General features: G+C 35.6%; 2 protein-coding genes across 10 annotated transcripts in view; one reads left to right on the forward strand and one right to left on the reverse strand.

Annotated features, from left to right (window-relative positions):
- Positions 1-288: 288 nt before the first annotated feature.
- crema (cAMP responsive element modulator a) lies at positions 289-13,335 on the reverse strand. Of its 4 annotated transcripts, XM_051862209.1 has the most exons (8): positions 13,180-13,335; positions 11,779-11,878; positions 10,464-10,580; positions 9,399-9,484; positions 7,576-7,724; positions 7,167-7,355; positions 2,677-2,833; positions 289-2,576 (listed from the first exon to the last, which is right to left on the reverse strand). In XM_051862209.1, exons 2-8 carry the CDS (start codon positions 11,866-11,868, stop codon positions 2,432-2,434), a joined length of 933 nt encoding a protein of 310 aa, XP_051718169.1. In that variant the 5' UTR covers positions 11,869-11,878; positions 13,180-13,335; the 3' UTR covers positions 289-2,431. The 4 variants fall into 4 exon arrangements, with proteins under 4 accessions (XP_051718169.1, XP_051718178.1, XP_051718187.1 ...); XM_051862218.1 differs by lacking the exon at positions 10,464-10,580; XM_051862227.1 differs by lacking the exons at positions 7,167-7,355; positions 7,576-7,724; positions 9,399-9,484; ... (1 more) ...; positions 11,779-11,878; positions 13,180-13,335 and adding an exon at positions 5,351-5,607.
- A 3,074-nt stretch (positions 13,336-16,409) lies between these two features.
- Positions 16,410-20,469, forward strand: part of pard3ab (par-3 family cell polarity regulator alpha, b) — a 104,890-nt gene continuing 100,830 nt past the window's right edge. For 2 of the 6 annotated variants that reach the window (XM_051862258.1, XM_051862289.1), the window contains exon 1: positions 16,410-16,772. In XM_051862258.1, the coding sequence (XP_051718218.1) occupies positions 16,653-16,772 (120 nt within the window). In that variant the 5' untranslated portion in view covers positions 16,410-16,652. The remainder of the gene's footprint in view (positions 16,773-20,469) is intronic. The other 4 variants (XM_051862247.1, XM_051862267.1, XM_051862277.1 and 1 more) reach the window with 3 other exon arrangements.

A 20,469-nucleotide genomic window follows, 5' to 3' on the forward strand; every position in this document is an offset into this window, starting at 1 on the left:
AAATGTGCAACAAAATTTTGAGACAAATTCTTGAAAGCCACACTCACAGGATCTGTTCAAAAATACTTTTACATTCAGGTGTGTACTTGTGTGAGTGTTGTGCAAAAAAAAAAAAAAAACTTAGCTAACTTATCTAAATGGGACATTCCACTTATTTTGTTTTTATATACAGCTAGTTATAAATACTACACCCTAACCTTAACCCACACCCTAAAAAGAACCTTGTAGATACACACAAACACAATAGAGCTTCTCAAAACTTAGATTTGACCATGTGAAAAGATCATATACATTTACAAAAATATTTTATTAAAAATAAATGTCAGCGTTCTGTACAGTGTTAAAGAAAGGCAGGGCATACAATCTGTTATATTAACATCAATCTGAAGAGTCTAATTGAGAGGTTAATTTAAACATAAGCCATTTAAATATTAAACCAAATCCATTTTCTGACCAGACTTCATAAAATAGTACAGCATCGAAACACAGAAACGTGATTGGCTGTAAGTGAAGATGAAGTCATGATGACTAGCAGTCTGAGAAACAGAAGATACACACACACACACTGGCATCCTAACAGCTGAAATATGAGGAATTCTGTTCAGAGTTAATGTCACCTGACTTCGAGAATCTGCACTCTTATTACTCATAAATGGCTCTTTACTTTTATACTTCACTTCTAATATTATAATAAACAATGAAAGAGAAATTCATTACTGAGATTTAAAATAATATACAATATTACATCAAAAGCAATATTTGTGACGTTCACCTACAGGTAAGTAACATGTTCACAATTCATAGTTACACCATTTTCCTTACTTCACCATGCAAACTGTACTGTTCCTCACATTTTATGAATTGGAGCACAGATAAACAAAGCATTAAAGCTGAAGTGTGTAATTTCTCAGCCTCTAGCATCACAAAACAGATTAGCAAAAATGAACATTTCAAACAGGTAGCTCCGCCTTAAACTCACTCCATTGGTTGAGCCAATGTTGTGATGCTCAAACAAACAGAGCAATCAACCTACAAATGGCTAATTTATAGTTTGTCTGCATATTAAGATGGTATAAAGTATTTTAACTAAAAATATTACACTCCATATTACAGCTCCAACATGAGGCAATTGACAGAGGTGCTTATACTTGTATTTTTCTTACTTTGAATAAAAGTGTGCTGAATGAATAAAAGTAAATCTGTGTGATATAATAGAAATAAAGGGAGTTAACCTCAAAATGAAAATTCTGTCATCATTTACTCATCCTCATGCCATTCAAAACATTCTTCTGTGGAAAACAAAAGATATTTTTAAGAACTGGTTTTATCTACACAATGAAAGACAATGGGTTCCAAAACAACACCGGACACCACTGACTTTCATTGTGTGGTCAAAAAAAAAAACAGTAACAACAACAACAAGACATTTTTTAAAACATCATCATTTGTGTTCCACATAAGAAAGAAAAAGCATACAACATTTTTTGGGTGAACTATCCCTTTAAGAACATTATGTCACATTTCTTGAAGTTGTGGGTCACTGTTACATTCAGCCATGAGCTCTTATGACTGCTAATAAACAAATTAAACAGTTCAATCCATCTAACACACACACATAATTTCACCTATATAAAAACTACTATGTGGAAACTTGTGTTGTAGTCTGTATTAGATGTGTTTCACACTGAACACATAAACAGCATGAACTGAATCTGCGGATCTATACAGAAAATATATATTTCTGGGGTACTACATTAAGTATTTTCTTTATTAACAACTATAAATTATAAATATAAATATTAAATTGTACAAACGTGATTGAAATCTAATTTAAGGAAAAGGACCCAGTTCACATCCAAAATGGAAATTATGGCAGACTGCTTAAATCACCTGAATTCAGTCAGACTTGCTGAACAGAAACTGTCACTGCAAATGTAACCTGCATCAAACAATGAGTATATCACTCCATTATTTTATGTCGCTTCAAATGGGTTTAGTGTATTTTCTCCATATTTACTACTATATTCTGTGCATTGGAAGAAACTGTTTAACATGCTGCTTATGTGCGCAGTGTGCAATCGGTTAACATGGCTGCTTACGCCATCTACTTAATGAACTTTCTTTTTCTGATTTCAACTTCAAGTATAACGTATACATTTTTCCACACATATCAATGAAGAGTTCCAGTTTTTTTGAAACATAGAGAACAGCAATAATATACGGCCATCTTAAAGTGTGTGTGTGTGTGTGTGAGGATAAAATGCAGGTAGCAGTAGACCTCAGCATCCTCAAAGCAACGTTAGCAACTTCTTATAAAAACATTTGGCCAAACAAACGAACAAAAACGATCAAATCCAGGCGATGCGACAGAAGAAGAGAAGAGACGGGGTGGTTTGTGAATCACACAGTCCTTGCGCAGTGTTTGTGAGGGTTATTCTGGCTTGTGGCAGTAGATGTCTTTGAGAGCTTTGAGCTCCTCTATGAGAGTCTTGTTCTGGTTTTCCAGCACAGCGACACGATTCTCCAAACACTTGACATATTCTTTCTTCTTTCTGCGACACTCGCGCGCCGCCTCCCTACAACACGCAAATAAAAGGTCAAACACGAACATGCGCATCAATACAGGAGTTCAAGCACATGCACACACGAATAATTTAGACTCAGGTGTGTGGGTACCTGTTCTTCATCAGGCGGACTTCCCTCTTGCGTGTGGCCTCCTCTGCGTTTGGCTGTGGGCTGTGCATCGCCCCCGGCGATGCTGCCATAACGACGCCTGGTGGTAACCCGGACGACGGGGAGCGGATCTGATATGCTGGCATGTCTCCTGTGGCAGCTACATGCACAAATACACCAAAATGCATTATATAATTTGACAGATAAAAGGGTAATATTTTAAAGTTTGGTTGTATACATTTACAGTGAAATGGGTTACACAGCAGTTGACATAATGTTCATTTCTACATACATGTTAACATTAATGCATTAGAAACTAAAATGTACAATAGTATATAATTAAACTACAAAAAAATTGCTGTAAAATATTATTGTTCATGGTTAGTGTATATTAGCATTTACAACTATATTGTAAAATGTTACCAATAATTGATGGTCAGTGATGCAACATACAATATTTTTATGGTTTAATCTGTTGCTGAAAATTCGTGAATGAAAAATGTAGATCGGAGTTGATATACATGCTTGAGCTAAGACATAAAAATATTAAAAATAAAGTGTACAATTTATTATTACTGATAATAATATATGATGATAATAATACTGATGATAATAGCAATAATTGTATTTATTAATTGTATTATTATTATTTCCAAACATATGGAAGCAAAGAGCTGAGTAAATTGTGAAAATATGATATAATAATCATTATTTTTGCAATTCTGATTATGGTTTCATCTGCAAAAGGTTTAAAACTCATAAATTAAAAATGTAGATCAGATGTGATATATATAATAATATGTGTACTTGATCTAAGACAAAAATTTTAAGTTTAAAAAAAAAAAAAAAAATTAAGTGCATAATTCCATGTTAACTAACTTTATAACTGAATAAATCAGTTTAATTTATTATATAATTAAGTATATAGGTTCATATAATGTATTATTGACAATAATTATACTTAAAAACAACAATTATTATTATTATTATTAATTTTATTAATTCTCAAGAAAACAGTTATTATCTTGAGAAAACAGGATATAATAATAATAATCATTATTTTTGCAGTTCTAGTTGGTTTAATCTGAAAAAGGATTGATCTGTCTTAAAACTCACACATGAAAAATGTAGATCAGTGGTGATTTATATGCTTGAGCTAAGACAGCAAAAATACATTAAAAATTAACTGTATAATTTATTATTTTTTGATAATTATTAATGACAGTTATAAGTATTATTAATATTAATTTTCAAACATATGGAAGCAAACAGAGCCCATAAAGATTATTATCTTGAGAAAATAGGATATAATAATAAGCATTATTGTTGCAATTCTGTTTGGTGCTGAACTTGTGAAGAAAGTTTTTGACACTTACTGAAAATTAGCCAATGACCAGCCATAATTCATCTAACCAATAAAGAGTCGCATAAAACTGGATCTAACCAATCAGCTGTGATTTCTAGTGTGACCAGGCTTAAAAGAGCAGGTCTAATTGGACTCATTAGTTTATGCAATAAATCCAAAACAGTAACAATGAGCATATATATAAAATCCTTCACATCACACAAACAACATTAAAATTACCTGAAGTAACATTCAAAACCCAAATACAAGTACCACAAAAGGTCACCGGTGCAGTACAGACAGTTTAAATGCAGCTATCAGCATATTCCCAGCAGTAAACGTCCTTCAACAAAATGGATATGCTTTGACTGAACGTACACGTATGTGTGTGCGCGTTTGTTATCAGACAATGTGACAGAATGCTGATGTCACTGTGTGCGTCATTGCCCAAACCCCCGCCCCATTCCCCCTCTCTCTCTCTCTCCGCCTCTCCCTCTCTCTCAGTCTCGGCTTCGGCTGGCTTCCAGGAAACAGACTGACGTCAAACAGAAAGCCCCTCCCTCTCCCCTCATTCTCTGCTTTTGTCTGCCTCTCTCTCAGTGATTCATGTGTGTGAATAGACAGGCAAATTTTGCAGCCTGATTTCGTAAAACAGAAGCATGTCAATGAGTGTGTTTACGACAGAGAAGAAAGTTTCAACCACATAAAAGGACACAAGAAGCACGAAACAAGTGTCTGAGGACTGACTTTCTCAGAGTGTTTACAAACTTTCACACATGATATAACTTCTTTTTGCTTTTTGCTTGTAGGACACATTAATTGTAATATTCAATGTATTAAATGTTATTATTATTAATCTATTATTATTTATTATTATATTCACTACATTAAATACTTTTGAGATTGTTGACATTTTCTGCAGTGACTATCTAACAGCATTTCATAATGTTTATTGTTTAATTTTATGTTTATGATAATTACTATATTTATAATTATACTTAATATTACTGTTATACATGCATTATTATTATTATTATTATTCTATAAACTCATTAATTGAGACTACATGGAAAATATAGAAAAATTAATTTACTATACCACGTAATAATTTAAAATTGACTAGTAAAAAGCAAAAAAAAACGTGATTAAAAAACAAATACAAATCAACTAAATTAAAAGTCAACTACCCATATGCACTTTAAAAACAAAACAATCTCTTTTTCATCTTTAGCTGCAACTAGCTTATTTACCAAATGACAAAATACAGAACTTTATAAATGCATACAGCATATATATATTAGCATCACACTGACACACACACATCTCTCTCACCTGACTCGGTCTCTTCCCCGGTCACTGCCATCTCTATGCTGTAGTAATCCAGTTGTGATTGTCTTTTGAGCACTATCTTGTGTTTCCTTTTTATTTCCTCTTAAAGCTCTCTCTTCCTTCCAGCTGGTTCACTGAGTGAGTTTCTCTCTCATACACTCTTTCTGACTGCCTTAGTTTGAGTTGTGACACTTAATGTTTTGCCTTTAACCCTCCCTCCCTCTCTCTCTCTCTCTCTCCCTCTCTTTCCCTCTCTCTCCCTCCGTCCCTCTCGTTCTCAGTCAGATTACTATTAAGGGCATTGACATCACTATGACATCACGGCAGCCTCACAGGGAAATAACACACTGTCTCTGGAGAATGCCCTCCCCACACCCACACATGTGTGTGTGTGTGAGAGAGAGAGATTGAGAGAAAGAAGACACTAGGTTTGTAATTAAACATCTATGCTTAAATTCATGGCCTGAGGAACATTAAAACTGATTTCTAACAAGACTGTGCAACTGCATGGAATTTAAATATTTAAGTTCATGGTAGAAGAGAAGGGAAGAAGAGAAGAGAAGGAGGGATACGTTATTGAGTATGTATTTTTAGATCATGATGACGCAAAAGCATTACAACACAAACAAAAGGATACTGTGCCCATTTCACCTCATAACACTGCACAGGCATTTGAAATCTACACACACACGCACACACACACACACACACACGAGTCGTCCTGTGTTTACATAGATAAATATCTTCAAATATATCTCTAAATTACATGTTTCAATAGGTCTGAAAATAATCTGAAACAATGTATCAATTTTTATGATCTATATTCTGCTCAGATCTGCAGTAGTTTAAAAGTTCCAGCCCTTTCTCTATATTACAACTTTACTAGGAGCAAAGTATAAAACATTTATTTTTAGTTACTTTTATTCAAACTAACAAACACAAAAAACATTAGACTAGTCACTTTAATGAAAAAAAAAAAGTTAGATGAACACTTAAACACTCCATTCTCTCTCCATTCACTGCAAAAAAAATTGTCTTCATCAGTATTTTTTTGTTTGCAGTAAAATTATTTAAACCCTTAAAAAATAAAATAAAACTTGTTTATATAAATATACATATATAAAACCTCCTTACATTCTATATTTGTATATTGGATTTATACTTAAACAATAACTATTTGCAAATAGGGTAAGATAAACTTAAAATAAATTTCAATATTTTAAATATTCTCTGAAAAGAAATTTTAATATCTCAAGGATGTTTAGATATTTTACTGGAAATCAAGACCAAAATACTGTTTAAGAAAATGATTTTTGCAATGTTCAACACAAATACTTCAAATTAAATATCCCAGCGTACCAGGGTACTTTTTATTATTTTTGTTATTTAGAGTAATATTCAAATTCAAAATTCGATTTCCAACCAATAGTGGGTCGGTTCACATGCTGAAACTCTTTGCAAATCAAGGAGATTTTTAACGTTATTTTGTCAATGTCATTTCAAGACAAATTTTTTTTCTCAGTTCCTGCACAACCTTTGATACAAAATGTGGAACTTCAGCACATAATACAACAAGTCTAACTAGTTTCCCACAATGCAATGTGTTCAGTGTCCTTGCATGATCAGGGCCTGCTATCAGCTAACATAGCTCATACAAACACTTTGTTGTTTTTGTGTTTCCACATTGCTGAAATTACAACAATTATAACGTTTTGTAAAAGACAACCTCTTTCTGTGACTGACTTCAGAAACAAAAGAAGAGGAGTGATGTGCCTCAGATTAAAGCATTCAAGGATTTTCATAAAAGTTCCAGTCTTACCCTGAACGAGCACCTGTCCAGCGGTTAGCAGTAGCTGTTGGCCAGGGTCTCCAGGCTGGGGGCCGTACTGCAGGATAGTGGCCCCAGGCTGGGGTGTGGCGGGGCTGGGAAGAGTCAGAGCCTGAACCCCTTGCAAAGCCTCTCCTCCAGGGCCGGCCAGCTGTATCGCTCCACCCTGAGTGATTGCAACTGCACAGACACAAAACAATAAGACAGTTTATCTTCAATTTCCCTCAAAAAACACTTGCTATAGCTTTTCATAAATTTTGGAAACATTTGCGCAATATCTAATGTGTAGCTGTTTCATAAGAACAATACAACCCTTAATTATAAGGGTAATAACTTGAATTCACACGTCATGCAGCACAAGGAGATAATAGTTTATTATGAGTAATGAACTCAGACGTACTGTATTGCCCTGAGCTGGTCTGATAGATTGAAGATGGTGCCGTCACTGTAGCAACACTAGAGGTGGGCGGGGCTTCTTCCTCAACTTTCTCCTCTTCCTCAATCTTTGGCACAGCAGGTACATCTGATGACAACTCATTAAGAATTTTCCTGAAATGACATATTATGTAAATAAAAACATCTTCATCTGGCAATGTAGATTTCAATAACTGTCACAAAATGTCAATAAATTCAGACATTCAAACTATCATGTGTGCGAGTTCCTGGGTATCACTGGGTTTGGAGTATTTTGTTGTTGAATGCAGGGATGATATGAATGATGTCAGGTTATGAGATATCTGATTGGCTGCCAGTGTTTTTACTTAACTAACACTATTAAAAATAATTTTCTGTAATTACAATAAAGCTGAAAAAATCTATTATAAATATCAGATGTAACACTTTAAAGTCCCCCTGAAGTCAATAATTTTATCCCTTAAAACTCATCTTTGATCACCAAAATGACATATTAAAAAAAAAAATTCCTGTGAAAATTTTTTCTTCATGCCTTAAAATAGCTTGAATGTAATCTACACCCTTGCCTCATTTAGTATATGTGGAAACATGAATATGCAAATTAGCCCAGCCTCCACTCACACTAGCTCAGAGATCCACTCGGTCAACTTACTGAGGTAAATGCAGCACAATGGTATTGCTCTTTACAACTTCGGACACACAATGGTAATTAATATGATTAGCATTTTGCTTGACTAAGTTATTAAACAGTTAATAATGCATTGCTAATGTTACACACAAACCATGTTCCCATTCGCCATCTAAGAGTCAGACAGCTGCCTTCTAAAAATCAGTATCCTTAGAAGCACTTTGAACAACTTAAAACGTCAGTGGAGAAAGGCATAAAGTTCATCATAACATTGTAATATACATCATATACATAATTCACCTGTTATATTGCTAAATGTACCCGAATGTTTTCTTCATATCAACAGAAAAATATACAGAGATAACCTGTCTTCTTGAGACTCCCCTACTTTGCAGCATAGTTAATGATATGCTAAAGCTTGCACGCACGTTAACATGATTGGTTACAAGGTAGTTTGTGACGTAAGAAACACTGTCGATTTCTGAGACTGTTGTTTTTTTCACTGCAGTTTTAAGGAGAAAATACTCAGCAATGGTGTTGACTCATGAATTTGCACATGGTTTGTCTTAAAGCATATTAAAACACCACAGACATATAAACAACATTAAAAAGTATAGACTTGCTACTGCTAATAGATACACAGACATGCTGCTGTGAACATGTAAGATATGCTGCTGCTGCATGAATAAACATACATAAATCCCATAGAAGAACTAGGCAGGTGGAGCTGGGGGAGGTGGAGGGTTTCCGAGGAACTCTGATAGCAGCACCCTGCAGCACTAGCTTACAACAAACAATGAACCAGACTATTTTAATGTGAGCAAGCAATCTCATTGGCTGCAGTATCAGCAGAGGCCAATCAGCATGTGCCATGCAGTAAAGATGTGATGGCTTGCAGATTGCTTGTAAAGAACATGTCAGCCTGCGCCCTTTAGAGTTTCATGACTAAACTAGATATTAAATAAGTTTAAGTTGAAGTACTAAAATGACTGAAATAAAAATCAATTAAATAGCAATATTTTTAAAAACTACTATAAATTACAAAAACAAATAACAAAATTACTCAAATTAAAATGAAAACTGAAAATATAAAAATAAAAGCTAATTCAAAATAAGAATAAATTCTATAATAGTTTATGAACAATGCTAAAATAATTGTGTCACTGTTGAATTGATTTCACCTGTAAGATGGGCGTCTGGACAGAATCTCCCTCCTCTTCTGAGAGTCTGATGGTGTTGTACCTGGGCCGCCAGTATCAGCAGCTACCTAAAAACATTCAAACACACAAATGCACACACCTTTAAGGGACAGTTCACCCAGAAATGAAAACTGTCATCATTTACACTCACCCTCAAGTGTTTTCTTTCTTCTGCTGAACACAAAAGAAGATATTTTGAAGAATGTCGTTAACCAAACAGTTGATGGACCCCACTGACTTCCATACTATGGAAGTCAATGGGGATATTCTTCAAAATATTTTGTAAAAAGAAATTCTTACAGGTTTGGAACAACTTGAGGATGAGTAAAGGATGACAGAATTTTCATTTTTGGGTGAACTATCCCTTTAATGCCAAATGAGCCTTTAAAAGATGGTAACATTTGTGGAGGGGAATTTTCAGTGAATAACTACTTATATTTCTGGATGTTCCTTACGCAAATCTTTTGTATTTAGCTCATCAGTCATAGAATGTTTTTTGTTCATTTTTAGGCTTCACTGAATGAAAAAAGAGGATATTCTTTCAAAATCCATCTTAAGTGCTTGATGAAATATGTATTTTACATATGATTTCCCTATAGATAACAATTGTGCCAAGTGACCATGAGTCTCCTATCGTCTCCTGAGCAGACTTGCTTTGTCTGACGTGGGCTTTGTGTGTGTCTGTGTGTGACCAAGAAGATCAGATGCATTGACTCAACTCAAATCTCATTAGTGCTCAATACAGTTACTCTCACTCTTCTTGTTACTATGTCAATCTGCTTCTCCTTCATCCCATTGATCCCAGGAAACAGTAAATGTTCCCTGCGATTGGCTACAGCTCTAACTGTCTGCAATGTGATTGGTCAGTCTCTCCAGGTAAAGAAACAAGTAAATGAATAACAGGATTGTGCTTGAATGGCTCATAGATCAGCACATGTTTTGGTTTCATAAGTGTGGACTGTATAGATGGTAACATTTACTAAGACTTATATTTACACCGTTCCCGTACACATGTATTACATACATAAAACACCTGTATGTGTGTACCTGCACAGTTTGTATCTGAGGTGACTGTATAACAGAGGGCTGTGTTGTCTGAATGACTCCCTGCACATGTAGTGTCTGTCCATCAGGTAATGACACCACAGTTACACCCTCATTCACCTGAGGGAGACAGACAGAGAGGGTAAGACATGTCTGAAGCTGTTTAACCCAGTGTTGTTATTGTTAACCAAAACTACGTTGTTTTTTTTGGGGTTTTTTTTTTAAATTAACTGAAATAAAGCTGAAATTAAATACAATAAATATTAGATGAAAAACTTCAGCGAAAACTAATTGAAATAACTTAAGCAACAAAGGGTCATTCCGTGTCAAATCAACCAAATTTTGGAAATTTGGCATATAAAGCAACAAAAATAGCTAAAGTTAACAGATTTTACTAATATACCAATCTCTGTGTAAAAATAAAATAATGATGCTGCCATCTTTCTAAAGTCATTTTACCCCCCTGTAAATTGGCTCCAACTCTGTATTAACAATTATTATTAACTAATTAGTTATATTAGCTATTAGTTATATTAACTAATATTAACAAAATCAAAAATTTGAGCCGGGGACCTCTGGTTGAGTTGACACAGAATGACCCCAAACTGAAATATAATAAGTTTAAGTAGACATAATAAAATTATTAAAATTGAAAAAAAAAAAAAAAAAAAAAAAAAAAAAAAACCTAAATAGCAATATAAAAATGGCAAAAGCAAATAACACATAACAAAATTAAGTCAAACTAAAATTAAAACTGAAAATATAAATATAAAAGTTAATTCAAATTATTAATACTTTAATAGTATATAAATAATGCTAAAATAACACTTGTTTAACATTCTATTCTATTTTAATAGAATAAGGTCACATTTTGTTCAGTATCTTTTTTTAACATTTAGTCTGTAAATATTGCAGTCTGACATCACACATCAAGTACCATGATATTACCATGTTTTTAAGACACTGTATAATAATAATAATACCATGTTTTTTTTAATGGTAATACCATGTTATTGTTTCTGGAGAACCACATAAATATCATGACATATGAATATGATAGTCAAACCATCTTTTTGCTAAGGTTTAGGAATGTGTTTTGCAGTGTCTGTTTAATTGTAGATAAGATTTTGAAACATCTTTCAAAATGGGTGAGAAGAGACCCCTGATATGATCGTAAAGCACTTTGGGTGTACAACAGTACATAATAAAGTGCAATATAGATGCTTCATTCATTAATTTTCCTTAGTTTATTCAAACATTAATGTATTTGTGCTCAGTTTGGCATGATCTTCATATGAAACGGGCGTCATATCTGTACCTGTGTGAGTGAGTCAGAGTCTGACTGTATATCACTTGTTACTTTCTCAGTTGCACTGGCTTCCTGTTGCGCTATGGTTGCAGTTTCCATGGCGATCGGCCTAGCAACAAAGCAGAGAGGAAATGCACAGTCAGCACTCTGTATAGTCATACGTCACAAGATTTTAAACAGCCTAGGCCTACTGCATTTGATTCAATAATCCATCATTTCTGCCAAAGGTTTGCCAATCTAGTGGTCCAAAATGTTGTGTAATAAAACTGTTCTGTATTCATGAGTGTTTGTGTTGAAATGTTCATGCATTTGAGAGAAACTTAATTTGCAAAGTGGGTTTTTCATCTGCTGACAGTGTAAATTAGCCCGTTTTGGTGGTCTTAGATACATTACCTGCATACTATTATCAGGGTGAAACATACCTTTCCCTAATCTTGTGAGAAATGAAAAATGAATTAAAAAAAAAAATGATGGTAAAATGGGTTTGATTATGTCAGAGACTTCAAAATCAAAATAACTTGAAGGGAAAACAAATTAATTTCCATACAATACTGCAAGAGACTAACTGCTACAGGTAAACACAAAAAAACATCCTAAATAATGTGTTCAAAAAGTAATATTGTAGTGGTTTATTATGGGGTGATTAAAAATTGCACGTACACAAAAACAGAGCGAGCTGTAACGGCCGCGCGCACTTCCTCATTTTTCTGCATGTTTCTTGACCAGCGCACAAACTTCTTAACTATTCTAGATAAGCAGACTCATACAATTTATGAGGAAAGATATTTTACTCGATAGCTTTAGTACGTTGGGAGTTTTCCTTCCAATGTTAATTTAAGGCTGTATTATGTCAGTGCTCTCTTAACTTGTTTCTTCTGACTGACAAGAAACGCGCGCAAACTTTGAACAGCTCGCGCTTATGTAACAGCAAACGGTGGCACAAGGATATGACATTATTGCAACATTCATGGGCTCACAAATAAATACAAGACAGCAGTAAAGCAACTTGGAAAGATTTCAAGTTCTTTAGGCAAGCTGTCTACTGTACATATTTGCACATTCCTGAATCAAGCTGCGTCATTCTCCATAGCCTCAATTAATTTTTAATATCGCCAAGACGCCAAGCCCTGAATTTAACTTAATCTTTTAGCTTTGGTATTTATATTATGCTTCCGCATGGCTCTGATAAATAGTTTGAAACATTCAGAATATGAAATCTCCGCGCTTTTCGTTATTCGCAGTATTTTCTTTTAGCGCTGGTTAAACTTGGAACCGCGTCCTGACAACTTCGACTTGTCCACATATTATATTTGAGAAACTAATTTAACTGCAGCTAGCTACATGTTCATCTTGCTACGCTCATCTCCAGATCCTCTCTGGCGGCAAATAGAAATGCCAGCAATAACTTACCAGAGTTTTACGTAGAGTCTCGTCACTCGTTACGGGTGAAGAGGAAGCCCGACTCGCTACACACGTAGAGCCCACGTCAGCTCTGATGATGCGCCTGGGAAATGTGGACTATGCAGCCGGAGGCCCCGACAACACACAAACACATGCAGGGCGGAGCCTAGGCTCCGAGAGTCCGCTGTCACTCACCAAATGCCATAAACAGTCCTATTGGCTCAAATTAATTTATTTCCATAATGAAGTAATGCATTTGAGACTTAAATTTCATAATAAGAAAATGAATCGAATTTAATAGCCTAATGAAAAGTGCTCCAGACTGATCAGACTTAGCCTACCAAAAAGATCCAAAGAAACAACTTTATTATATAAATATATATATAAAAACCAAACAAATATAAAATGTATCATATTTCAGTTATTAAAAATAAGCTTAAATCTATTTAAATAAAATTTAAATAAAGAAGTTTGATGAAGTAGCGCCATCTTGCGATAGAAGAACGATATAATTTCTCAGTTCCTTCAGTTCTCACAGACAGAAAAGCAAAATATAGATAGTCAGACAGACAGATAGATAGACAGACATACAGATACATAGATAGACAGACAGATAGATAGATAGATAGATAGATAGATAGATAGACAGACAGACAGACAGACAGACAGATAGATAGATAGATAGATAGATAGACAGACAGACAGACAGACAGATAGATAGATAGATAGATAGATAGATAGACAGACAGACAGACAGACAGACAGACAGACAGACAGATAGATAGATAGATAGATAGATAGACAGACAGACAGACAGACAGACAGACAGACAGATAGATAGATAGATAGATAGTCAGACAGACAGATAGATAGACAGACATACAGATACATAGATAGACAGACAGACAGACAGACAGATAGATAGATAGACAGACAGACAGACAGACAGACAGATAGATAGATAGATAGATAGATAGATAGATAGATAGATAGATAGATAGATAGATAGATAGATAGATGGAAACAGACAGACAGGCAGATAGATAGATAGATAGATACATAGATACATAGATAGATAGACAGACAGACAGACAGACAGACAGACAGACAGACAGACAGAAAGATAGACAGACAGACAGATAGATAGATGGATAGATAGATACATAGATAGATACATAGACAGACAGACAGACAGATAGATAGACAGACAGACAGACAGACAGACAGACAGACAGATAGATAGACAGACAGACAGACAGATAGATAGATAGATAGATAGATAGATAGATAGATAGATAGATACATAGACAGACAGATGGACAGACAGATGGACAGACAGATAGATAGATAGATAGATAGATAGATAGATACATAGATACATAGATAGATACATAGACAGACAGACAGACAGACAGATAGATAGATAGATAGATAGATAGATAGATAGATAGATAGATAGATAGATAAGCTGTCTGTATGTGCTAGAGATCATTCACCTTAAAGTTCTGACAGAGTTTAGTTGTTTGTTGTTGCAAGCGATTGGCACTTTGAGGTCACATTGTTGCATGTCGTGCAAAGAACTCACAAGTCAGTGTTGATTGCATTTGTTGGAAACTATTTGCCAAATTTGTTGGACTGGAAACTACACCGGTAACTGAAAAACAGGAGGAGACTACTGACTATGTCAGCGAAAAGCAGATGCTCATCCATAAATGATGAGTCACTGTAGACTCCACCACTGGGATTCAACAAAGACAAAATGCCATGGTTATAAGACAGAACTGACTCTGTATGGCAGAGGGTCGGTAGAACAGTTCTCTACTAGAGTTTTTCAGTAATAGATCTAGAGCGTCTGGTCATTGTGCCTTACGTAGATCAAAGCATGTGTACGTAATCCTACAGCTGTTTCACTAAAGCTTCACTCAACTGTGTAGTAGAACTAATCTTCACCAGGCCCTGGGTGTGTGTGCGGGTTCACTTCCCGCCTGCCCAGTGTTTCTATTTCAGTACAGCTTTGCCCTACAAGCAGAAAGTTAAATGTGACACACACAAATACACAATTAATTGTCCATATGTCTGGAAACTAATGTCCACATGCTGACATTGACATATGGATTGACATTTTATTAAAAAATAAAATGAAGCAATATATATATATATATATATATATTATAATTCAAACAAAAAAATGGAAATAAATAAATTCATCACTTTTAAATGGAAGAATTTAATGGACATATTTTATTTTAGAGAGGAGGTTGCGCTTAAAATTGTATTGAAATTTGATTGGTCGCCCCCACAAATGAACTGTCCAATGTCACTCAACTGACAAATAAAGAAAAGCCGTTGACAAAATGACAAAGAAAAGCAACTGGCAAATAGATTTTTACATGCAACTTGAAAAGTGCATTTAAAATTATTTATTAATTTTATTGGTTTATTTAACTACATTTTAGTAGTTAAACCTAACAGTAAAATTAATCAATAAAACTGTAAATAAATAAATGAATAAATAAAAATGAATAAATAAATTAAAAATATAAAAATAAAATGGACAGATTAATATAATATATTATTTTTCTTTTTAAAAAGTGATTTATTTATTTAAATTGTTATGTTTTAATTATTAAATTGATAACTTAATCATTCATTTTATTTTATTGTAATTTTATTTCTCTGTACTGACATACACATACAGTGTTTTTCAATGCCAAATCTTAAGTTTTATTTTTTGTCATGAATCGCGGTGAAATCTTAAATCCCTGTTAATAGTTGTCTATACGCTGCAGGTTAGTTTAATATAGCCTAACTATATAATTTTGAGAGGTTTTCTTGTTCATTGAGCAGTAATTGTCTAAAAGACAGTATTTGAGGTTTTACTTAAATCCGAATCCGATCTTAAATATTATTTACCTTTTAAGTATAATGTTGCAGTATTTGAAGAAAATACGTCCCATTACAGACTTGAAAATTTTGTGTTTTTCACAAGGCTTTAATTTGAAGTCAGATCTCAAGTCAATGTTGCAACTTAAGAGATTGAGATTGCAGTTTAACATCTCATAAATGTGATGACCCCTGACCCTTAACCTAACCCATTCCTCACAAATTGATATTCACATGTTTCACTACAAATGTGATTTATGAAGTTTTCAAATAATGCAAAAAAAAAAAAAAAGTACAACCAAACACGTCGTGCCAGTGATATTTACCACCGCCAGAGGGCGCGAGAAACCCGCTTTCGTTGCTCCCGAACCGACTGAACACAGCGCGGTTCCCGTACACAGATCCCAAACACTAAACAGGTGGTCATACACCGCCACACAGCGCCCGCCGCGATGAAACGGAACGGGTACCGATTGTAACTTACACTAAACCTCCAAGGTGCTGAACCAAAGATTATTAATGATCTGGACAACAGAGCACGGGAGCCTGTGATCCCGAGTTTCCCTTGGATTTGGGAAGGTCTAAGGAGAGTTGGAAGTATGAAAGTGACGGTGTGTTTTGGAAGAACTCGGGTCGTCGTTCCTTGCGGAGATGGCAACATTAAAGTGCACTGGCTCGTTCAGCAGGCCGCGATGCGGTACAGGAGAGCGATCGCTAAGGTGAGATGCTGTTTCATTGTATTATCTGATTGTGCTTTGGAAACATAGTTGCGCCGGTGAGGGCTGCAAATATGGCGGTGTAGAGACGGAGTAAGTGAGCGGGGGAAGGGATTGGGAACGTCCGGACACTTTAACTCCACTAAACACAGGGGAAAGAACGGCTTTATTCACAAGTAAATAAAGCTTTGTGTGTTTTTACCCTCTTTTAATGTGTTGGGCCGCCTTCTTTGTTCTTTATGTTTACAGCAGATTGCAAATCAGTGAGAAATGGGCCAAATATGAGGTAACATAAGAGAGAGCGAAGTTTACTCCACGTTTCAGACGTTATTATCCTACTTTGGGACCAGTTAGAAATGACAGTATTTACTAGGGAGCAATATTATGTACATTGACTTTTTGTTTACTTGGTGGGTTGCTGCAGCTGACGCATCCTTATGCTATTTCTAATGAAAAAATGGTCTTGAACTTTTCTCATGTGTGTGTGAGTCCTGCGCTTTGTTTCAATGACTTGATGAGAGCTGCTGCTGCTAGGCTAACAGTGATAACTTATGTCTTCTACACGTTTGGCACATCTAATCAGTGTTCTTCGAGTTACAAAGCATTTACACTTCAAGAGAGCGACGCGACAAAACCGGAACGCTCTCGTTCAGGAATCAACAAAACTGTCTGTTTAGCGCGAGACAGCTCACTGTCCGCGCGCGTATTCATAGACGTTCCGCTTCGTTGATTTAACGGCGAGCGTTGTAGTTTCGTCGCGTCAGTGTGTGTCTGTATGGGGCGCTAGAGGTAGGCTACACTCAATGTATATATAGCTAATTTAAAGTTTTTACACAAAAAATGAGCAGGACTCGAAAAATATCATAGCAAAACTCTAGACATGTCAGATTAATAGAAAATGTTGTTTTATTCTACATATAGCGGGTCGACCCCTCATGGGCGCTACCATGATATTTCTTTTCCTGCAAACTCCGCCCCGCAGCCGATTCTAAAGATTTCATTGGTCTTTATTGGTTTCAGCTTTGTTGATTGCCTACACAACACTGAAACAAAAGTCATGTCATGTCATAATTACCGCAATTACATGATTTCAACTTGTAAAAAGCGTTCACGTCCTCGTAGAGCTCGTAATTACAGTTTGTAAAATGGGAATTGTGCTGCCTTCTCGTGCTCTCGGAATTATCGTAAATACGAGTTTCCTAGGTAAAAATTGCACATGAACGCCCTCCCATTTCGAAACTTGAATGCGATGAGCTTGTAATCACGACTTCGGAAGTGGGAATTATCACATTTCCGATAGCACATGAAGGCAGCATTGTTTAAGAGCTCCTGGTTGTATCACGTGACCTCTGTACCACCTGACTGCTGTAGATTCATTTAGCCGTTGATAGTGGTGCCATAGAAATGCATAATTCCCAGTCCATGGATGTGAACAGCTCTGAATAGTACGTCACGTGTTGACAACACGTTGTTGTCATCTCGAGACTACAGTAATTAGGACATGTCGTGAGTGCCGCAAAATACTAACATCTACCCATACCCTTAGGAAGGTGTCCTGTGGTATCTGGCACCAAGACGTTAGCTGCAGATCCTTCAAGTCCCGTAGGTTGTGAGGTGGAGCCGGCGCACACTTACACAGCCGTCCACATGATGTAAAAGAAAACGGGACTCATTGAACCAGGCAACGTTCTTCCACTGCAAGGTCCATTTCTGACACTCATGTGCCCATTGTATGTGTTTTCGATGGTGGACAGGTGTCACAGGTGTCATCATTGGCACTTTGATTGGTCCGCGGCTACACAGCCCCATACGCAGAGGAGTATGACGCACTGTGTTGTGACACATTCCTGACATAAAATTTTGTGTGACTCATGCCACAGTAGACCTTCTGTTGGCTCGGACCAGATAGGATAGCCTTTTTTGCCCTTGTGCATCGATGAGCCTTGGGCGCCCAACACAGTGTTGCTGGTTTGTTGTTTGTTCCTCCTCGGACCACAGTAAATTCTCACCACTGCTGACCGGGAGCAACGTGCAAGCCTTGCCATTTCAGAGATACTCTGACCCAATCACCTTGCAATAACAATTTGGCCCTTGTCAAAGTCACTCAGATCTTTATTCCTGGCCATTTCTCCTGCATTCAACACGTTGATTACGAGAACTGATTGTTTGCTTACCATCTAATCTACCCAGACCTTTATATGTGGCCTTGTTAAGAGATAATCAATGATATTCGCTTCACCCGTGACTGATCATAATGTTTTGGCTCATCTTTGTAGATGTTTGTGTAGTATGAGATGGAGAAAAACATAGACGTTAACAGCTTGGACTTGTGTTTCGACCACCATTTGCACCAACTCTATATCCCAGAATACCTCAAAGTCTGATTTGCGCCGGTGAGAATCAGCATTCAGGATCAGAAGCACTTAGAGTAATAGCGTTCAATACGCAGCTTTTACAGTTAAATGATCCGAGGCCCAGAGATTTCAGGACGATATATACAAAGGACGAGCAGGAGTGAGAGAGACAAAAGCATGTTTGTTCACATGAATAAATCATTTTCTCCTTTAGTAGCGTATATGAGCAGAATAGTTTACATGTGTTTTCAGTGCTAGCCACCTGTGAGTGTGTGTTGTGAAAGATTCAGTGTTAAATGAAAGTTATAGCCACTTTGTTTGCTTTTAAACAGAACATCTGCTGTTGTATATGGCTGTGATGACAGTTATTACTATGATGTTGTAGAGTTTTATCATGATGATATAGAGTTTAGCTGTGATGGAGCAGTTATTATAGTCATATGGAGTGTTATTGTTATGGCAAATCTGATTTTATGGTGAAGTTAAGGATGGTCTAGTAGTCTAAGAGGTTTGGGCCAGTTGACCCAACTGTCAGTTGTCATGACCTGCAAAGTAAACATTTGGAATTGTGTTCTGTACTGAACATTGTCGTTGATAAAAATGTCACCAAAGCTAAAGTTAACTATAGCTGGTTATGGCTATAGAAGAGGTTTTGTCAAAATAGCAAAAAAGTCTGAAAAACTCAGAAGCATTTAATTTAATTTAATTTTAAGTTTAATGTACAGCTGTCATGATTTCATTATAGCTGGACTATAATTCAATTCAATTCAATTCACATTTATTTGTATAGCGCTTTTCACAATACATATTTCAAAGCAGGTTTACAGAGAATGCATGTCAACATTACAATTTAGAGAATGCAGTTAGCTAATAATAGACTATAATTCCAGCTATTATAGTTGAAATGGATAAAATTGCAATTATTTATCATTTTGGTAACACTTTGCAATAATGTTTAATTTGTTAACATTAGTTAACTACATAAGTTAACATGAACTAACAATGAACAACACTTCTACAGCATTTATTAATCATATTTAATGTTAATCTCAGCATTTACTAATATATTTTTAAAATCAAAAGTTGTGTCTGTTAACATTAATGCACTGTGAACTAATGTCAACATTTTATTAACTCGAACAAAGGCTAATAAATGCTGTAAAAATATATTGTTCATTGTTATTAGGGATGCTTTGATCCACCTTTTTCACCTCCGATACCTGGGATTTGGTATTGGCCGATACAGAGTACCGATCCGATATTAAAATAATAATAAAAAGTGCTGAATGCCTCACTGTGTGGAAGAGACTGGGATCATTCTTTTGTGCAAAGCATCAAGCTCGACT

Source organism: Ctenopharyngodon idella, chromosome 2 (assembly GCF_019924925.1).
Source record: "Ctenopharyngodon idella isolate HZGC_01 chromosome 2, HZGC01, whole genome shotgun sequence".
Lineage (NCBI taxonomy): Eukaryota > Metazoa > Chordata > Actinopteri > Cypriniformes > Xenocyprididae > Ctenopharyngodon > Ctenopharyngodon idella.